This window comes from Aquila chrysaetos, chromosome 1 (assembly GCF_900496995.4).
Source record: "Aquila chrysaetos chrysaetos chromosome 1, bAquChr1.4, whole genome shotgun sequence".
NCBI lineage: Eukaryota > Metazoa > Chordata > Aves > Accipitriformes > Accipitridae > Aquila > Aquila chrysaetos.
This window is the reverse complement of record NC_044004.1, coordinates 50683961-50699371: the sequence shown is the minus strand read 5'-3', so window position 1 is coordinate 50699371 and position 15411 is coordinate 50683961. Positions and strand designations below refer to the sequence as shown.

General features: G+C 38.1%; 1 protein-coding gene across 3 annotated transcripts in view; it reads right to left on the bottom strand.

The window, feature by feature from the left end:
* The window catches only part of TNKS (tankyrase), a 146904-nt gene that overhangs the window by 35215 nt on the left and 96278 nt on the right, over window positions 1-15411 (bottom strand). For all 3 annotated transcript variants that reach the window (XM_030019717.1, XM_030019726.1, XM_041127669.1), the window contains 6 exons: window positions 11635-11729; window positions 8729-8795; window positions 8061-8247; window positions 5907-6028; window positions 3193-3284; window positions 3031-3109 (listed from right to left, as the gene is read on the bottom strand). In XM_030019717.1, the coding sequence (XP_029875577.1) occupies window positions 3031-3109; window positions 3193-3284; window positions 5907-6028; window positions 8061-8247; window positions 8729-8795; window positions 11635-11729 (642 nt within the window). The remainder of the gene's footprint in view (window positions 1-3030; window positions 3110-3192; window positions 3285-5906; window positions 6029-8060; window positions 8248-8728; window positions 8796-11634; window positions 11730-15411) is intronic.

The following is a 15411-nucleotide window of genomic DNA, read 5'->3' as shown; positions in this document are numbered from 1 at the left end:
TCTTTTTCAAACTGTTACTCTCTCTGCAATCAGTAGTGGTTTCCAGAAGGTAGATTAAAGCTGACTTATACAGCACCTTTCCTTTGATGGAAGAAATTGTTGCAAAGTAAAGAAAATACAATAGGTCTCATCCATCCACACTTCAGTAAGCATTTGATATGGGATCATATGGGAACTGAACATATTGAAAGGGGGAGGGCTGCTCAGTGATTGGCTGCAGGATAATTTTGGTTTAGTATTTTCATTAATGATCTTGGCACAGGAGAATGCTGAAGGGCACGAACATGAAAAATTAGCATTAAAAAAAAAAAATCATGATTCTCTGTGTACTACAAGACTACAGGAAGGGTCTGAATACTACTGTGTTGTGTCTATTAAAAAGGCAAACATGATCCCAGTATGCATTAGTCCAGCATTTACTTTAGAGATATGGAAGTGCCATCATGTAAGGCAGAGGGGGAATGAATTCCATTCTCGTTGCCTGAGCTCCAAAATTTCCTCTGGTGCTAGTAAAGGGAAGGGTTATAAGGATGACTAGGAAATGGCAATGTTCCCTTATGAGGGAAGACCAAGTGTTTGAGGCTTTTAGCCTACCAAAACAAAGGCTAAGAAGAATCAGTTTGTTCACTGCAAATACCTCAGCAATGGAAGTATCAAAATGGAAAAGAGGTATTTAAACTGCAGGAGAGTGTTGTTCGAAGAACAAATGGGTATTCACTGTGAGGCGGCTATTGCAGGGGGACTAGATTCACCAGCTCACGAGAACCCTCTCTTGTAAAAAATACGACTAGACAAGATCAAAGAGCTTAGTACATCTGACTACATGTTATGAAGTAACTAAAATTCAAGGCACAAAAAGAGTAAACAGGAAGAAAAAGCTTCCAGAAACACAAAAAATTGAAAAAAAAAAATCAGAAACCTGTATCATGCTTCAGGGATTAAAGCTGCCTTGTCCCAACAATCAGAAACAAAGAAATATCTATTTTAAGAGTGTCTGATGAACTGAATGCCTACAGCCAAAGCATGAACAAGAGGTCAAATGATAACATACAAACAAGCCAAACATTTCAGAGTGATTAAATATGCCTAGTTAACTAATTGATACTCTAGAGCATATCCCAACTGGGAACTTCAAAGTGCTTCGTAAACCTTAATGACCTACCTTTGATGAAAAACCATGATTACATTATGTACTGTTTTACAGCTAAGGAATCGATGAAGAGGGACCTGATCCATTGCAGTATGGAAATATATGCTTAAATTTTAGTGGTCTCCTGCCATGCACTTAAGTGCTTTGCTAGATCACAAATGTGAATGGCTATCCTTAGAATAACATCGCAAGCATATACCAGGACATGAATGAAGAATGGGTTTTAATGACCACCATGTACCTCTGTTTGCTTACTGCCAACTGAAAAAAACAATGGAACACACCACTCAGCATGATTCTGTAGATAACTGTGGGCCACTCACCACCACCACTCAATCCACAAGTGACTCACGGATCATGATTTAGGAACCCCTGTTTCAGGACATAAAAGAATTACAAGCTATCGTCAGAATCTGCTACTAACACAAACAATAAAATTCAGCCATTCCAGTAAGGATGAAGTCTTTGAGCTTGCTCCTAACCTGGCTACACAGAGCTAGATTTTCAAGGGAACGCTAATTTAAATACCAACAGTATAGTAGCAGTCCTTCCAGAAACCCTCAGCACACAGAAATTCCTTGTATTTCAAAGCAGGTAGTACTTGGGTATCAATACACTTGAAATTCCAGCATGTCCCATTCAGTGCCTACCCAACTACCATCAGTACTGAATTCATGGGCAAAATCAGATCGATAAAGCCATGAGGTATCTATTCCTAAGGCAACATGAAATTTTTTCACTTTCAGTGCATAGGTATGCTACTAAGAGTGAATCTGGGAAAATGATAATGAATGGTTTTAACGACTATAACTGAGACCTCTGGTCCTGCTTTCCCCCCCAAGAAAAATCTTGGTATGTCACCACTGCATCAGGATTCTCGATTGTGGTAAACTCTGTCATGGTATTGTTGTTAAGCTCTTGTACGATGCCATTAAAGTACTATGGAAGTGACCCAGCTACTGAAATCTGGCAATGAGCTCTCATACAGGCTTATAAATTACAATTCATTGTTTCAAAATAAAAAGACTTTGTATTAACTATGCGTACAATTACGTTGCTTGCACCTCCTAGCACACCAAGAGTGACACACTAGATTGTTATTACAGGTATATTTCTTCATTTCTAGCTACCTGAATGAAGATGAAGACTCAAAGAGAGTAATGTGAGCCCCCTTAAAAGCAAAAATAAGGAGATCATTTATATTTTAACCAATGCAAAGAAAGTACCCATCAAAAAGAGTTTCTGAGAAAATTAAGTAGCTAAGTCTATCATTACCATGAATGTCAAGTTTGCTGCTAAAACTCATAGAAAGATCATTCTGAAATAATTCTGAAAGATGCTTAAAAGACATCCTAAATAAAGTTATACCTTCCTCTGCCTTTAACTAATAACTTGCTGAACCATGTGCTTCTGAGCAAGCTTCACCATAGGGTCACAAATTACTTTGGTCAGCACCTATCAGTGGCTAAAGGACACGGCAAAACAATCTGACCAAGAGAATAAGAAGCAAGCAAGGGCTAAGGGATGCCCAGCATTAGACTACTAAACTCAGTGTCAGCAAACTCAGACTTTGGATATTTTTGAGCCAACAAGATAAAGCAACAGGAGGCACCTAGATGACCACATTTATAAGAAATGAGTAGCAAGATTCATTAAAAAAATAGTAAGCTAGACTCCTAAAGCCTGTATTCAGTTACCTGGAGAGAAGACCTGAACATCCTGTACTGATTTAAGATAAACACGGTTCAAGGTTAACAGGAGAAGCACAAGGCATACAGAAGAAAAAGCAACAACTATCATAACAATTAACACTGTATTTGACCGATATAACCCTTCTTCTTGCCTTTTGCCTTCAATAAAATATATTTAAGTATATTTACCTTTGCTCCATGTTTATGTAGAACTTCCATGACATCATTATGAGCTTTTTCAGCTGCAACATGCAGAGGTGTCATGAAACTACAAAAAAAAAAAAAAAAATTAGTTTTACATTCCTTGTATGACAGAGTCCTTTGGAAAATACAAAAATTTCAGAAACCTACTCTTTGTTTTTCTCATTAACATTTGCTCCTTTCCTGAGCAATAGTTCTGTAACTTGCTTCCGCTTTGGATGCACAGCGGCCACAGCACAGTGCTGCAAAAAAGTAAATATAAATTATATTTCAACTACACAGATGACAAAGAGCTTTAAGATCCATGACTTCATCTCTCATTAATTATTCTGCTGAACATCAGACTACAAAATTTACAAACAGAATCCATCATATTTCTGCTGAAACTATAACATACTGAACAAAATACAAGCTACTGATCAATGCTAAATTATTCTACTCAGAAAAACAATTTTCATTTTAAAGCTATTTGTCACTTATGAAAAAAGCTGTATGTTCCCAACTATATGAACAAGATATCAGGACAAAACCAGCACATAATGCACAAAGGAGGTAAAGACAAAGGGCTTGAAACAGCCTAACTTTCTACAGAGGGATTCCAAAGAGGTCCATTAAGATTCTGCTGCTGTGGTCAGATTAACCTGACTTTTGAGTGTTACTTTGTTTCTTCTTCTATTTCAGTGTGTACTGAGCTTGTTAACCTACTGGCATCTCTGTTATGCACCCAGTTACAAATTATGTAATAAACAGGCAATAAAGTTCTTTTAGAGTACCTTCTTTCCCATGCTATGAGACAGAGGCATCTTTCACACAGTACCTTTCAATACTCAAGCCTGCCCCTGTGGGAACACCATACAGCCCTTTGCTAGGTTTACCTATTCTCCTGAACGTGGCTGGGGTCTGCTTGTTGGTTTGTCTGTGCGTTTGGCACCCAGAAAAAAGGGGGGAACAAAGCACTCGCTTCTTTGATCCTCTGCAGCAACTAGACTCAATCTGTCCCGACGTGATTTCAACAGCGGCCCTACCAATGCATTCCTGAGGCCTCAAACTACAAGCATGGTTCCACATGAGCTGAACACCATGCTTTAAAATCAGTCCGGAAGTGCTCGTCTCAAGTTTGGATGGCTCAAGATAGCAGACTATGAGAAATAGGAGACAGTTTTGAGTATTTTTGTTTATATGTTTACCCATGTTTTAAACCAGTAACCCATAAAAAGCAGATAGTCTCCTGGAACAGTTTTCAAACTTTCCAATAGCAAAACAACAGCCTTTGCAATGAGACAGACCCCAAGCAGAATGCTAATAAGTAGCAATAGTACTGATAATCATTTTTTGCCCAGTTTCAGCCTTCACTATGAAGTAACTGCCACTCAAGCTTCCACACTGCTGTTCATCAGCAGAGCGTGTCCAAGGTTTGCAAAGGCAAGCTTTGTAAATAAACATTAAGATCAACTTTTGCTCTGAACAGTGGTACTATTTTTGAGGCTTTGAAGCTAATAACCTATCTGTATTTCCTATCAATATGATAAACCAGCACTAAAAGCAACACAAATGCTGAAATATTGCCGAACCTCAGAGCAACACAAAACATAAACCAGGTGCTTGCTTTGGCCTTTGTGGGGTAATAGGGCACAGACCCGAGTGCCCCATGGTAAAAGATACCCTGCTTAGGACAGGAATAGCTCAGTTAAATTGTACATAACATCATCTGATCCTGGAAGCTAAGTCCTGCCACTTGGATGGGAGACCACTTGGAAATCTCAAGTACGGGAGGCAAAAATTGAGAAATCCCAGTCAAACACTTACTGAACAGTGAACCAAAGGACATCAATAGAGCTAAAATATCCCATTTTGCCTAGCTGTCTCTGCAGAACGAGCAGGTGGAGAAGAGCAAAGAATACCACAGGACTACGAAGTGATCATTACACAGCTAAAGAGATGCCACATATCAGCAGCTGATATAGTCAGGAAGAAACAGATAACATCATCCCAAATTTCCGACTGTGTTCGTGCTCAGCCTCCAAATATCTCTTCTCTGTCTTGGTTCTAAGTTCAGGCTAGGATGCTAAGTCCTCCATGGAGAAAACAGAGCATATGGATGCTTGGTACTCAACACACAATGTTCTGATCACAATCACAATGTTTGTAACACTAAATATGCAGTTGTATGCCTGCAGTTGAGACCTACCACTGTGAAGAAAATGTTCCATTGGAATAAAGTATCATAACTGTAATGGTTTTAATGATACCATCAGTCTCTCTCAACTTCAACACCTTCACTGCATCTGGGATACTGGCTGTGTTCTTTGCCTCCACTGCTTCTTCAAACAATGAAATAAGAGCAGGATACTGCCAGGGAAGTCTCAAAGACCCCTGTTTCCATAGCTAACATGGTCTTGTCAGTACCATTCTAATCCTGTAAGACCCTGTGATATATACCTAGCATCTATTTGCAACACAATTTTGCATACCCTATGAAGAAAATTTGTAATCCAAGCTTGCCCACATAAAACATTAAGGAAGCACTGGGCCACTGGAATAGAATTTGACCCCAGAAAAAAACTAGCAACTGACCAATAAAGAAGGAGGGTGATGGGAAAAAGAGCAAAAGAGAAGTGAAAAATGAACAGGTGAGGAGTGGCTGGAGGCCTTCTGTAATCTACCAGGAAGAAGGAAAAAAAGTGATAAAAAATTATATGGTGTTTTTTCCATAAGGGTGATTTAATTTTAATATATAAAGTGCTTGATGGCAAATCCTCAATCTCAGATGATGAATGTATTTTCATAGCGTAGAAATAAAACTGCTCAACTAGCACTACCACCACATTTATCATAAAACAAATGGATTGACTGTATAATCTCACCAGTGCAGTCTCATGCGACTGTGGCTGCTTAAAATTAATGATCTCCAAAGCAAGCGTCTTCTTCACTTTGGCTAAGTCTGCCTCTCTGGCTGCTTGCAGTAAAGAGTGTCCTTTGAATTCATCTGTTAGAGGAAAAAGATGCATTGAATATTCAGCAACATGTCACATTTATAAATGTTATTGAAAGATAGCTATACTCAATTAAGAGGAAATTAGAGTATTTCTGTACATCTTCAGATAGTAGCTGACCTGGGACATAGAACATGAAACATGGTTTATTGAAACCAAAGGAACATTCTAAAGGAGAGGGGAAGTGATTCCTTGAGTAAAATCCTTATAGCTTTTCTCCCTCTTATCCTCCAGCCACCTGATATTAAATGCATATGTGACCTCTGAATTACCGATGCATGTGTTCAAGTGAGCACAATGCTATTAAATGCTCTTCAGAAAAAAAGCATTACAGTTGCTTTTCAAAAACCTTACTGTATTTACAACTAAAATAATTCAAGGTAAAGCCTGAATAAATACATATAATTTATATATAAATAATATATATCATTGAAATATAAAATATTGAACTGTTGGTCTTAAAGAAAGCTACCTGGCTAAGCATTTGAATCCAGTCTGCTACAAAGATGAAACAGCTTTTGATAGCAGTTATATCTTTGCAAGTACGGAGAGGTAATTTTGTTATTTTCAGTGTCACATCTTGTTCAGTTCAGCAGCTAGTTCATTTTAGTTTTAAATCATTCTGAATTTGAAAAGGACTAAAAGTCTTTCTCTTAAAATGTACATAGGAAAGTTAGGTTAGCAAGAATGATGTCTGAACCTGGGAACTAGAATTGGAAAAAAAAAGCGCTCAACAATCTCAGTAAAAATATCAGTATTTTTCTTTCATAAGCAAGCTTGAAATGCTAAGCTTAAGAGAGGCTTTCTTCTCCCACCCTTGTTTTAACATCCAGTACATTTGTGGATTTAGAAATAAAAATAAATATAATAACCTTTAAGTTTTCATTTCAAATAAAATTCAAATTTCTTTGTAAACAGACCATTACTCAAAGCACAAATACAAATAAATCCTGAAATAACAAATAAATGTAATGTTATTCCTAAGGTATAAAACCAAAGAACTCAAGAATAGACTAAACATGTTATTTTGGGTATGCAAATACAGGATGTCCCATCAAGATACTCTCAAATTTGGCATAATGCTCACAGTTGTGCACACATTTCAGTGGATATTAATGGACATGAATCTTTCCCCATTCCTCTCCAGAAACTATAAACACAGAAATAAAACAAAGTTTTAATATAAATTTTTTTTTGCTTGCTAATTTAAACAAATGGTAAATTAACCTTGCCCAGAATAGAGAGTAGAGAAGTAGCTAAAAGATATTAACTCCCTCCTCTTTTCTCCTAGAGCAAAGTTTTCTGCTGCACATGATCTCAGCACTTTCACATGCAAAGAATAGTGACAGACAACAACCTGACTAGCTGTGGCTGTGAAAAGTGCAGGATCACATTCTTAGTGTGTCAGGGGGCTTCTGCTATACTGAAAAGGTGACAGACAAAAACCAAAAGCTTATTTATGATTGAGTTCAGAATCTACTTCTCAAGAAGGAGCTTTCTGTAACTTCATAATGCTTTGTTTCCATGCTTGTCTCATTTAATTATCTTTCAGAGTTTATAGCAATGAGAAAACAAATCCTCAAAAGAGGGCAAACAAAGGAAGACAAATTCAAATTATGAGCTGAAACACTGCTTTGTAAACAGCATAAGGATTGCAAAGACCACAAAAGAAGGTGCTGGAATTTCCATGTCCAAGTTTGCACACCGAAGCTACCTACTTTCCAGAAGCTACTCTAAGTATGATACAGAGCCTCGATATAGAGGCTCCTATGTGACTTAACTGGACTTTAAGCATAAAAACCCCCACGGTCACTGATTCAGCAGTGCCTTAAACATTTTAAACCTAAGAAAACCAGGCAATATCACGAAAGGTATATTAGAGGTATTTGTGTACTTCAAACTGAGAGGCACAGCTGCAGTTACGCTGCTGCTTTGCATCTACTTGTGAAGGATGAGAGGGCTGGCTTGAAAGGAAAGCACCCCTTTACACCCACTGACAACTGTTTGCAGTCTGAAAACACTTACAGGTCAGCCTCTCCCTTAGCTCAGGCGTTGGAGCCATATCGACCGCACTCTTGCCGTGGCAGTTGACTAAAGTGGGATCCGCACCGTGACTCAGCAGGAGGGAGCAGACCTCCACACGGTTCTTGGAAGCAGCCTCATGCAAGGGGGTAAATTGCCAGAGGTCCATAGCATTCACACAGGCACCATGCTAGCACAGCAAAGAAAGCCTTATATTAGTAAGAAATCATCTTCAACAACTAAAAGCTTACAGATTTTCATTTCATTGTAAAAACTGGTTCCATTCTTTCATATATGAACACATACACAAAAAATTAATTATAAAAATACCTGTACATACAAACCCACTGTTGAATCCTCAAAAAAAAATTAGAATTTCTGTATGAGCTAGTTTTTCAATAGAACAGATTTTTCCATGGAAAAATTCAAATAAATGAAACTCTACTATCTGTCCAAAGAAATTAGGTAGGGAAAAAACCCACATATACCATGCCACAGAAAGATGTAAAGTTGCAGACTTCTGAAATGACATACAGGATGTTTGAAAAATGTTACTACAGGGGGAAGGAAAAAAAAAAAAAAAAAAAAAAAGATTTTCCTTTTCAACTCTGGTATAAACAGTTCATATCTCACCTAACATATCTAAATCTACTTCCCATCCCTCTGCTTACCTTAAGCAGCAGCTCTGTAACCTCATAGTGTCCATATGAACATGCATTATGAAGAGGCACAAGACCACTGTATGGAAGAAGGCAAATGACAAATTTATTTAAACAGCATTTTTAAAGGAGGAACAATTTTCTCTCTACTGAGAAATGAACAGAAATCAAATTAAATCTAAAATATTTAAATATGCAAATATTTAAAAATTAAGATTCACAAACTAATGGGAAAAAAAATCTAACCTTCCCAAACAACGTGTTACTTAAGATTGGCATTAAAATGGTTTTGTTTTTTTTGGTCCTAAGAGGCCACAGATGTTTAATCTGCCACTAAGATTAGCATTAATTGGCTTTGAAATGATCTTTCTTGAAGGTATTAAGCGGGGAGGAAAGTCCCATTCCACATTCAATTTGCTCAAGAGAAATCAGTGTTCTGTTTCTGCCCAAATATGAACTCCTGTTTGTTTAAAGTGCTATGCGAAAGGCAAAACTCCCCAGATAACGCTAACGTTAACTCCTGGGTATATTATGAAGATGTACAAATATCCATAGAAAGCAGACTGAAATTGCTGCTCCAGACTGTGGAATGACCCGATTTTACCCCCATTTTTTTACAATACAACCTACTTAACCGTGCAAGATACTTCTAAGAGAGTCCCTGTAATTTTTGTACAGCTATATTACTGGAGGCCATACCTAAAAATGACACTAGCAAAGTAAGTAACAGGGATCTAGTCATAAGCACAAGATGTAATAAAAAAATTCATGCATTGAAAGGGAGACGCAAAGAGGACAATTATTACAGAGAACAAAACGAGTTTAATTCAAGCCAAGCAAGACAGGCTAGTTATGGCTCAACAAACATCAGAATGCACAATACACTGAAAACAATAATTAACCCTTCACCATTTATGAAAAATACAGGGGATGATTCCTGGAATTGCAAAATCAACGCAAAAAGCATTAGGACAGCACATACTAGACAACAGGGTAAACTTAATTTTAAGGTAGATGCTCTCAGAAGTAGCACTGCACTTGTCACAGGAGAGGGAAATTTGTTTGGGGGAAATTTTTCAAACTGCTATTTTCCATCGTTACTTTTCTTAATTGCAACCAATGGGTGTGAGAGAGACAGATAGTATCCAGTCCACAGAGCACTCAAAAAAACCCCTGCCCTCTTCCAAAATGATGGTCATCTAAAAGGACTGAGGCCTTCAAGGTCTCATCAGCAAAGACAGTCACCGCAGCAATCCACCTGGCCACTTCTGCAGCATATCCTCCCCTTTTCTTTTCCAGCACATTGTGACTTTGTACACAACAGCAGTAAGGCAAAGACAGGGCCAGTGGAGAAAGAGCTGCTTCCTTGGCTGTGGTCCTCTTCGGGAGTAACTCGAAGTGATGACCATTGTCAAGATGCGGCACAGCTCCTCAGGACTCTCTCTGAAGTGACCCCATTGAAGAGAATCTTAAGTGGTCTATGAAATCAGTGTAACCTAATTTAGCTCCATAAATGACATTTATTTATAGCCTATTTACTTAAAATTAAAAACAAAACACCACACTGATTGTAAATGTGTGATGCTGCTAAAAACAGTGGGAGCTTACTGGGATGTCAGACATTTCTGAGTACGTTTTGGTTGTTTTTAAGTTTAATACAAAGTAAGTGTACCATTCCCCCCCCCCCCCCCGCCCCGCCCCAAGTTCAACTTAAATTACTTTTCATACTTTCCAAGCAAGTGGAAATCTCAATGATCAAATCTCATTAAAGCATCTACGCTGGAATTTTCTACCAAGGGATGCTGAAATTTCAGAAAGGTGTGAAATACCTAAAACTTGCTTAACAATGCTGGATCTACCTGAATAGGTATTACATGCAGCTTTACTGTGTTGTTTTTTTTTTTTTAACTTACATAATGTGCCACCCTGCATTTAACAACAATTCTGATCAAAAAAGCCATTCGGGGGTGAATGTACAGACAAAAGTGCTACAATTAGTCAATCTTCAAGAGTTTAAGTACGCTTGGGACTGGTTTTGGAAAGAAAAGGAAAAAAAAAAGAAAAAACCCTAAGATCGTAATTTAAAATCTCTTTTAACGCTAGGCTGGACTCAGGAAATGAAGATATAGGAAGTGCCTCAAGTTTGCTGATGGAGACAGGACACACACTCATTAATATCTTACCTCTATGGACTCTGACTACAAAAGGCATGCCTTTAACCAGTGGCCAAATTTCTACAATGTTAGGACAAAGCCTTCCTATCAGACCACCATGAGAATCATCACCTTAGAGTTCAGAAATGTGTGGCTGAGGACAATGTACAACACGTATCATTCCAGATTTCTGACTGCTGTGCACTTTTTGTTGGTATCTTACATAACTACCATCCTTACTGCAAAAATAGAATAGCTTAACTTCTACTATATCTTAATTTTTGCTGGCAACATCAATCAAGATAGGTCTCTGAGGACCACTAGTTGTGAGCACATGAGCATTACTGATACTACTTGGAATTACATCCATATATACGCAATGAGATAATAAGACCATAGGTAAGTTTTTCAATGCACATTTTTTGCATTATGCCCATGTATCTTTTCCCCATCGCCTTCCCTCAAATAATGCCGTTAGTCCATGATTTCACAGCGTAGTTTGTGCATGGAAGTAAAGAATAAAGTTTGGAAAAAAAATTAAAGGCGCAATGAAGACTTAAAACAAGTGCGATCACTCCTAGTCTGTTATTGGGGCTCTAACAAAAGTTTATTTATGATTCACACTAAGATTTTGGAAGGAAATATCACATTCTCAGCCAACTACTGGAGATTACGCTGCAATGTGAAACAGAGAAATAATTCTTCATCTTGATCAATACAAAACCACCGCTGAAAACAGATAATAAATCAATTCATTTTACATACCCTTTGTCCTTTGCGTGCACATCTGCACCATGCTGAAGCAGAAGTTGGACTATTCGAACTCTGTTGTAGCCTGCTGCTAGGTGTAAGGGAGTGGACTGCAAAGTAAAACAAAACAAGATGAAGAATGGGAGCCACATAAATTTGAAGTCCTGCACTTCCTGCAATTTAAGTACACTTCATTTCTCTTACACATTGGATCAAGATAAGTTACACTTCCTTTCTGTGATTAGCCAAATTAACAAATACACAGCACAAGCATGGCGTTCGTGTTGTCAAACCAAATAAATGTTCCTTAAGGTGGGGAAGAAGCCAGGTATCTCCCAGGGCAATAACAAGCTTATAATTTAAAGTTAATTTAAATAATGGCCCAACTTCGTTTTGTTTAGGTTTTGTTTGTTTGGGTTTGGTTTTTTTCTTTTTAATGCTGTAATTTAATTAGTTTTTAAAATGCTAGGTTGTTTGTTTTTTTTAATTCGTGAGCAAATTTATGCAGTTCAGGCTGCATACTCACAGGTTATAAAACTGCTTGTACATACACTTGTTGCAACAAGTGCACGAGAGGCAGACTGCAGAACAAGAAATAATGCATTTATCCCATAGCAGGAATGTTTGTCTTCAGCTCTGCACCAAACAAGTAGCCATACATATTCTGTACTGTGCTAAGACATGTGGAGCAAACTGTACGCAGTTTCCTGCAAAATACACATCTTCAGCAGTAATGCACCTTGCTGCATAATAGCAGAGTAATAATAACACCTTTCTCCACAGCTAATTTGTCAGAGTTTTAACTGAAAGCTTTTGACTTTGACAACGTAATTCCCGTTGAAGTTTATTTTAAAAGCTTTTTATTATGAAACAAATTTTGTGTGCTGTCTCAGTACGAAGGAACTGATTTCTTACATGAATGGGTGATGCTGTTTCCTGTTTCCCAAGGCTGAGAAGCAGAGGATTTTAAAGGGATCTTTGTTGCAATTTATTTTGTGGCGCACAACCAAACAACACAATTTTATTACATTAAAACCCCATATATAAACCAGCTTGAACACATGGGAAGACTTACATATATCTCAGTATTAAGCCAAGTGCAGATTTACTGTCAGCATTAAAACATCATTATACAGTATTACAGGTGAGACATCAGATTTCACTATTATCAAGATTTAAAAAAACAAAAATGAAGACAAATGGTCTCACCTGTGGTAAACAGCAGCAGGTGCTATATATCCATAAATAGTATAGATTTCCAGGAATTAATACATATTTAGTATGACCATAACTTGGAGTAGTCTGTATTATATTTTACTACAGTCTCAACACTTAGCTACTTTGGTCCAGAAAGAGTAACTACTTTGACACCTACCAAGTGTCCTGCATACCACAGTGAGGACACAGCTTGTACTGTCAGAAATGACAGCACAGGGCATCTCTAAGAAAAACATCTGGGTAACTCAGTTTATTTAGGGAAGCAGTTACGCAAGTTTCCATAAGACCCATCTTCAGAATCATCTATGCTCAAAATAAGGACCTCTAACATTCCTAACCTGAAGATCCCTAAAGTGTCTCCAAAATACAAAATGCCACCACCAACAAAATGAGTCAAATCTTTTAAGTGTTTGGCCATTCAAATCATTAGGATCTATTATTCTGTTTCAGAAAGGCTTCTACTACTGAATTAACAATTTGGACTGATCCACAAGATATTATACCTGCCCCTATTATAAAACAGCTGGCTTCTGCATATCATAAACACTAATGAAAATGTAGACAAAGATTACACCACTATTGACATTAGCAGAATACTTCAGTACTGTTTATTCTGACAATTGCCTTGGTTACTAAATCCAGTTTTTATCAACTGAATTAATAACTCTGAAAACCTGAAAGGGACTGGGGAAACGTCAGTCTATTGAAAGGTCTAAACTCCAGAAAAAATTGGAACAAATACTATATCTTTGGACCACTGCAGGATCCTTTAACCTCACTACAATTAAACTACTCCCATTCTTGTCTGCATGCTACTTCTAAAACAATGATGGCAGACTTCCAAGATGATGCTTTACTCATATTAAGCATTATTAATAGGGATGTTCTCAATAAAGATATATCAACCCTGGAGTCTTATTCAGTGCTTAAAATTAAAAGAAAAACTATTATGACTCAAGCTGGGACTGTGCATTTTTTATTTCTAGGGCTATTAGACCTGTATTTGCCAAATAACTTCATTAGAGAAGAAATCCAAAATGTTTCAAGCTTATAGTTGCAAGACAAATGAAGTAAGTGAAGCAAAACAGCGACATCCCAAATCTTCAGACAACTTCTATTCCAGCCTTTCAGAAAGGCGAGCTACTTCCTTCTCCTCAAGCAAGGCGACGCAGACACCACAGTCCCATGAACGAACACAGAATACCATGTCTTCCACAACAGACCAGGAATTAGTTATTTAGCTGCAGCCAGCCACTTGATGTTTGGCGTGCTTGCCTTCTGAACCACAGCAGCTTCAGCGAAGCTGCGTGCCGTGCTGCAGCTGCCTCTCCGAGGAGGAGCTAACTGATGCTCCCGGCACCCGAACCTGGAGACAGGGCTGAGACCTCTGCCAGTCTGCATGCTTCAACTCTGCAATCACAAACCATACAACCTGTGGAAGCAGCGATCCTGGAGGGCTGCTCCCCCCGATATCCAGGCCTAGTGTATCAGGACTCACAAGGCAGCATTGCCAGTTGCTCTTTAGGTTGCCTAAAAGGCTTTTATAAATGCTGTGCTTACATACGCTTCAGGAAGGAGGAAGCAGGAAGGCCCTACCTCAATGATTATTATTTTTTTTTAAGGACTTATTTTCCTTTCTTGTGAGAAAGAGCATTCATTAATGTTACAGATTTAATAGTTAAAAATACTAATCTGGCATTACAAGCTTGTATGCTAATTACAGAAACGAAGTACCTAAAGACAATGCCGTGCTACACGAACTACTCATTCTGTGGGATTATTAGCCCCCCCCCCCCCATGAAGTGAATGATGGTAGTAAAGAGACTGATATTTAAAATTAACATGCTGCTTATATAGCACTAGAAACACTAGAAAAGTAGAAACTAGCTATCACAAACAGCAGTATTGTATACTGCACCTGCAAGGTGTATCAAACTGATCACTTAACATTAAGAAAAGAGATTTAATTGAGCTATCAATTAACCCCTCCTCCCATGTCTTGCAATACCTGGCAAGAGACTTACTAACAGGAATCCCTAGAGGGCACTTACCTTCCAAGACTCACATTCACAGTTACCAAGCCAATCACACTGTCTTACTTGCTAGTAATTAAAAAGAGTACAACTCCACTTTTATTAAGTAAAGTAGACCCTCATGTGAGATGCTCACATTATTTTAAAGTTTTATGGCAGCTGTAATTAAGTCAAAGCAGGTACTGTGCATTTCAAGGAAGATCACTGTACACAAGATGGCAATCACTGTCAACCTGTATACCTACAATTTATGCTAAAGCAGGTATTTTTGCCTGCAGCCTTCTTGAAAATGTGTTGCCTAGGAATACAAGAAATGCATTTTTTACATTTAAAAACCGTACATACAGCAGTTTGATACTATTTTCATTGAGCCTTAGGTATTTTCACACCGCTTTTTTACCAACAGCTGATTTGATGATCCCTGTTCAAGGTCAGCCGCCTTGGACTTGCTGCCCCTCGTTCACCTGCACAAACAAAAGGGGCCCCGAGGAATCACCAGAGCTGCAGGCTGCTGAGCTGCTTCTACTGAAATCAGAAAATT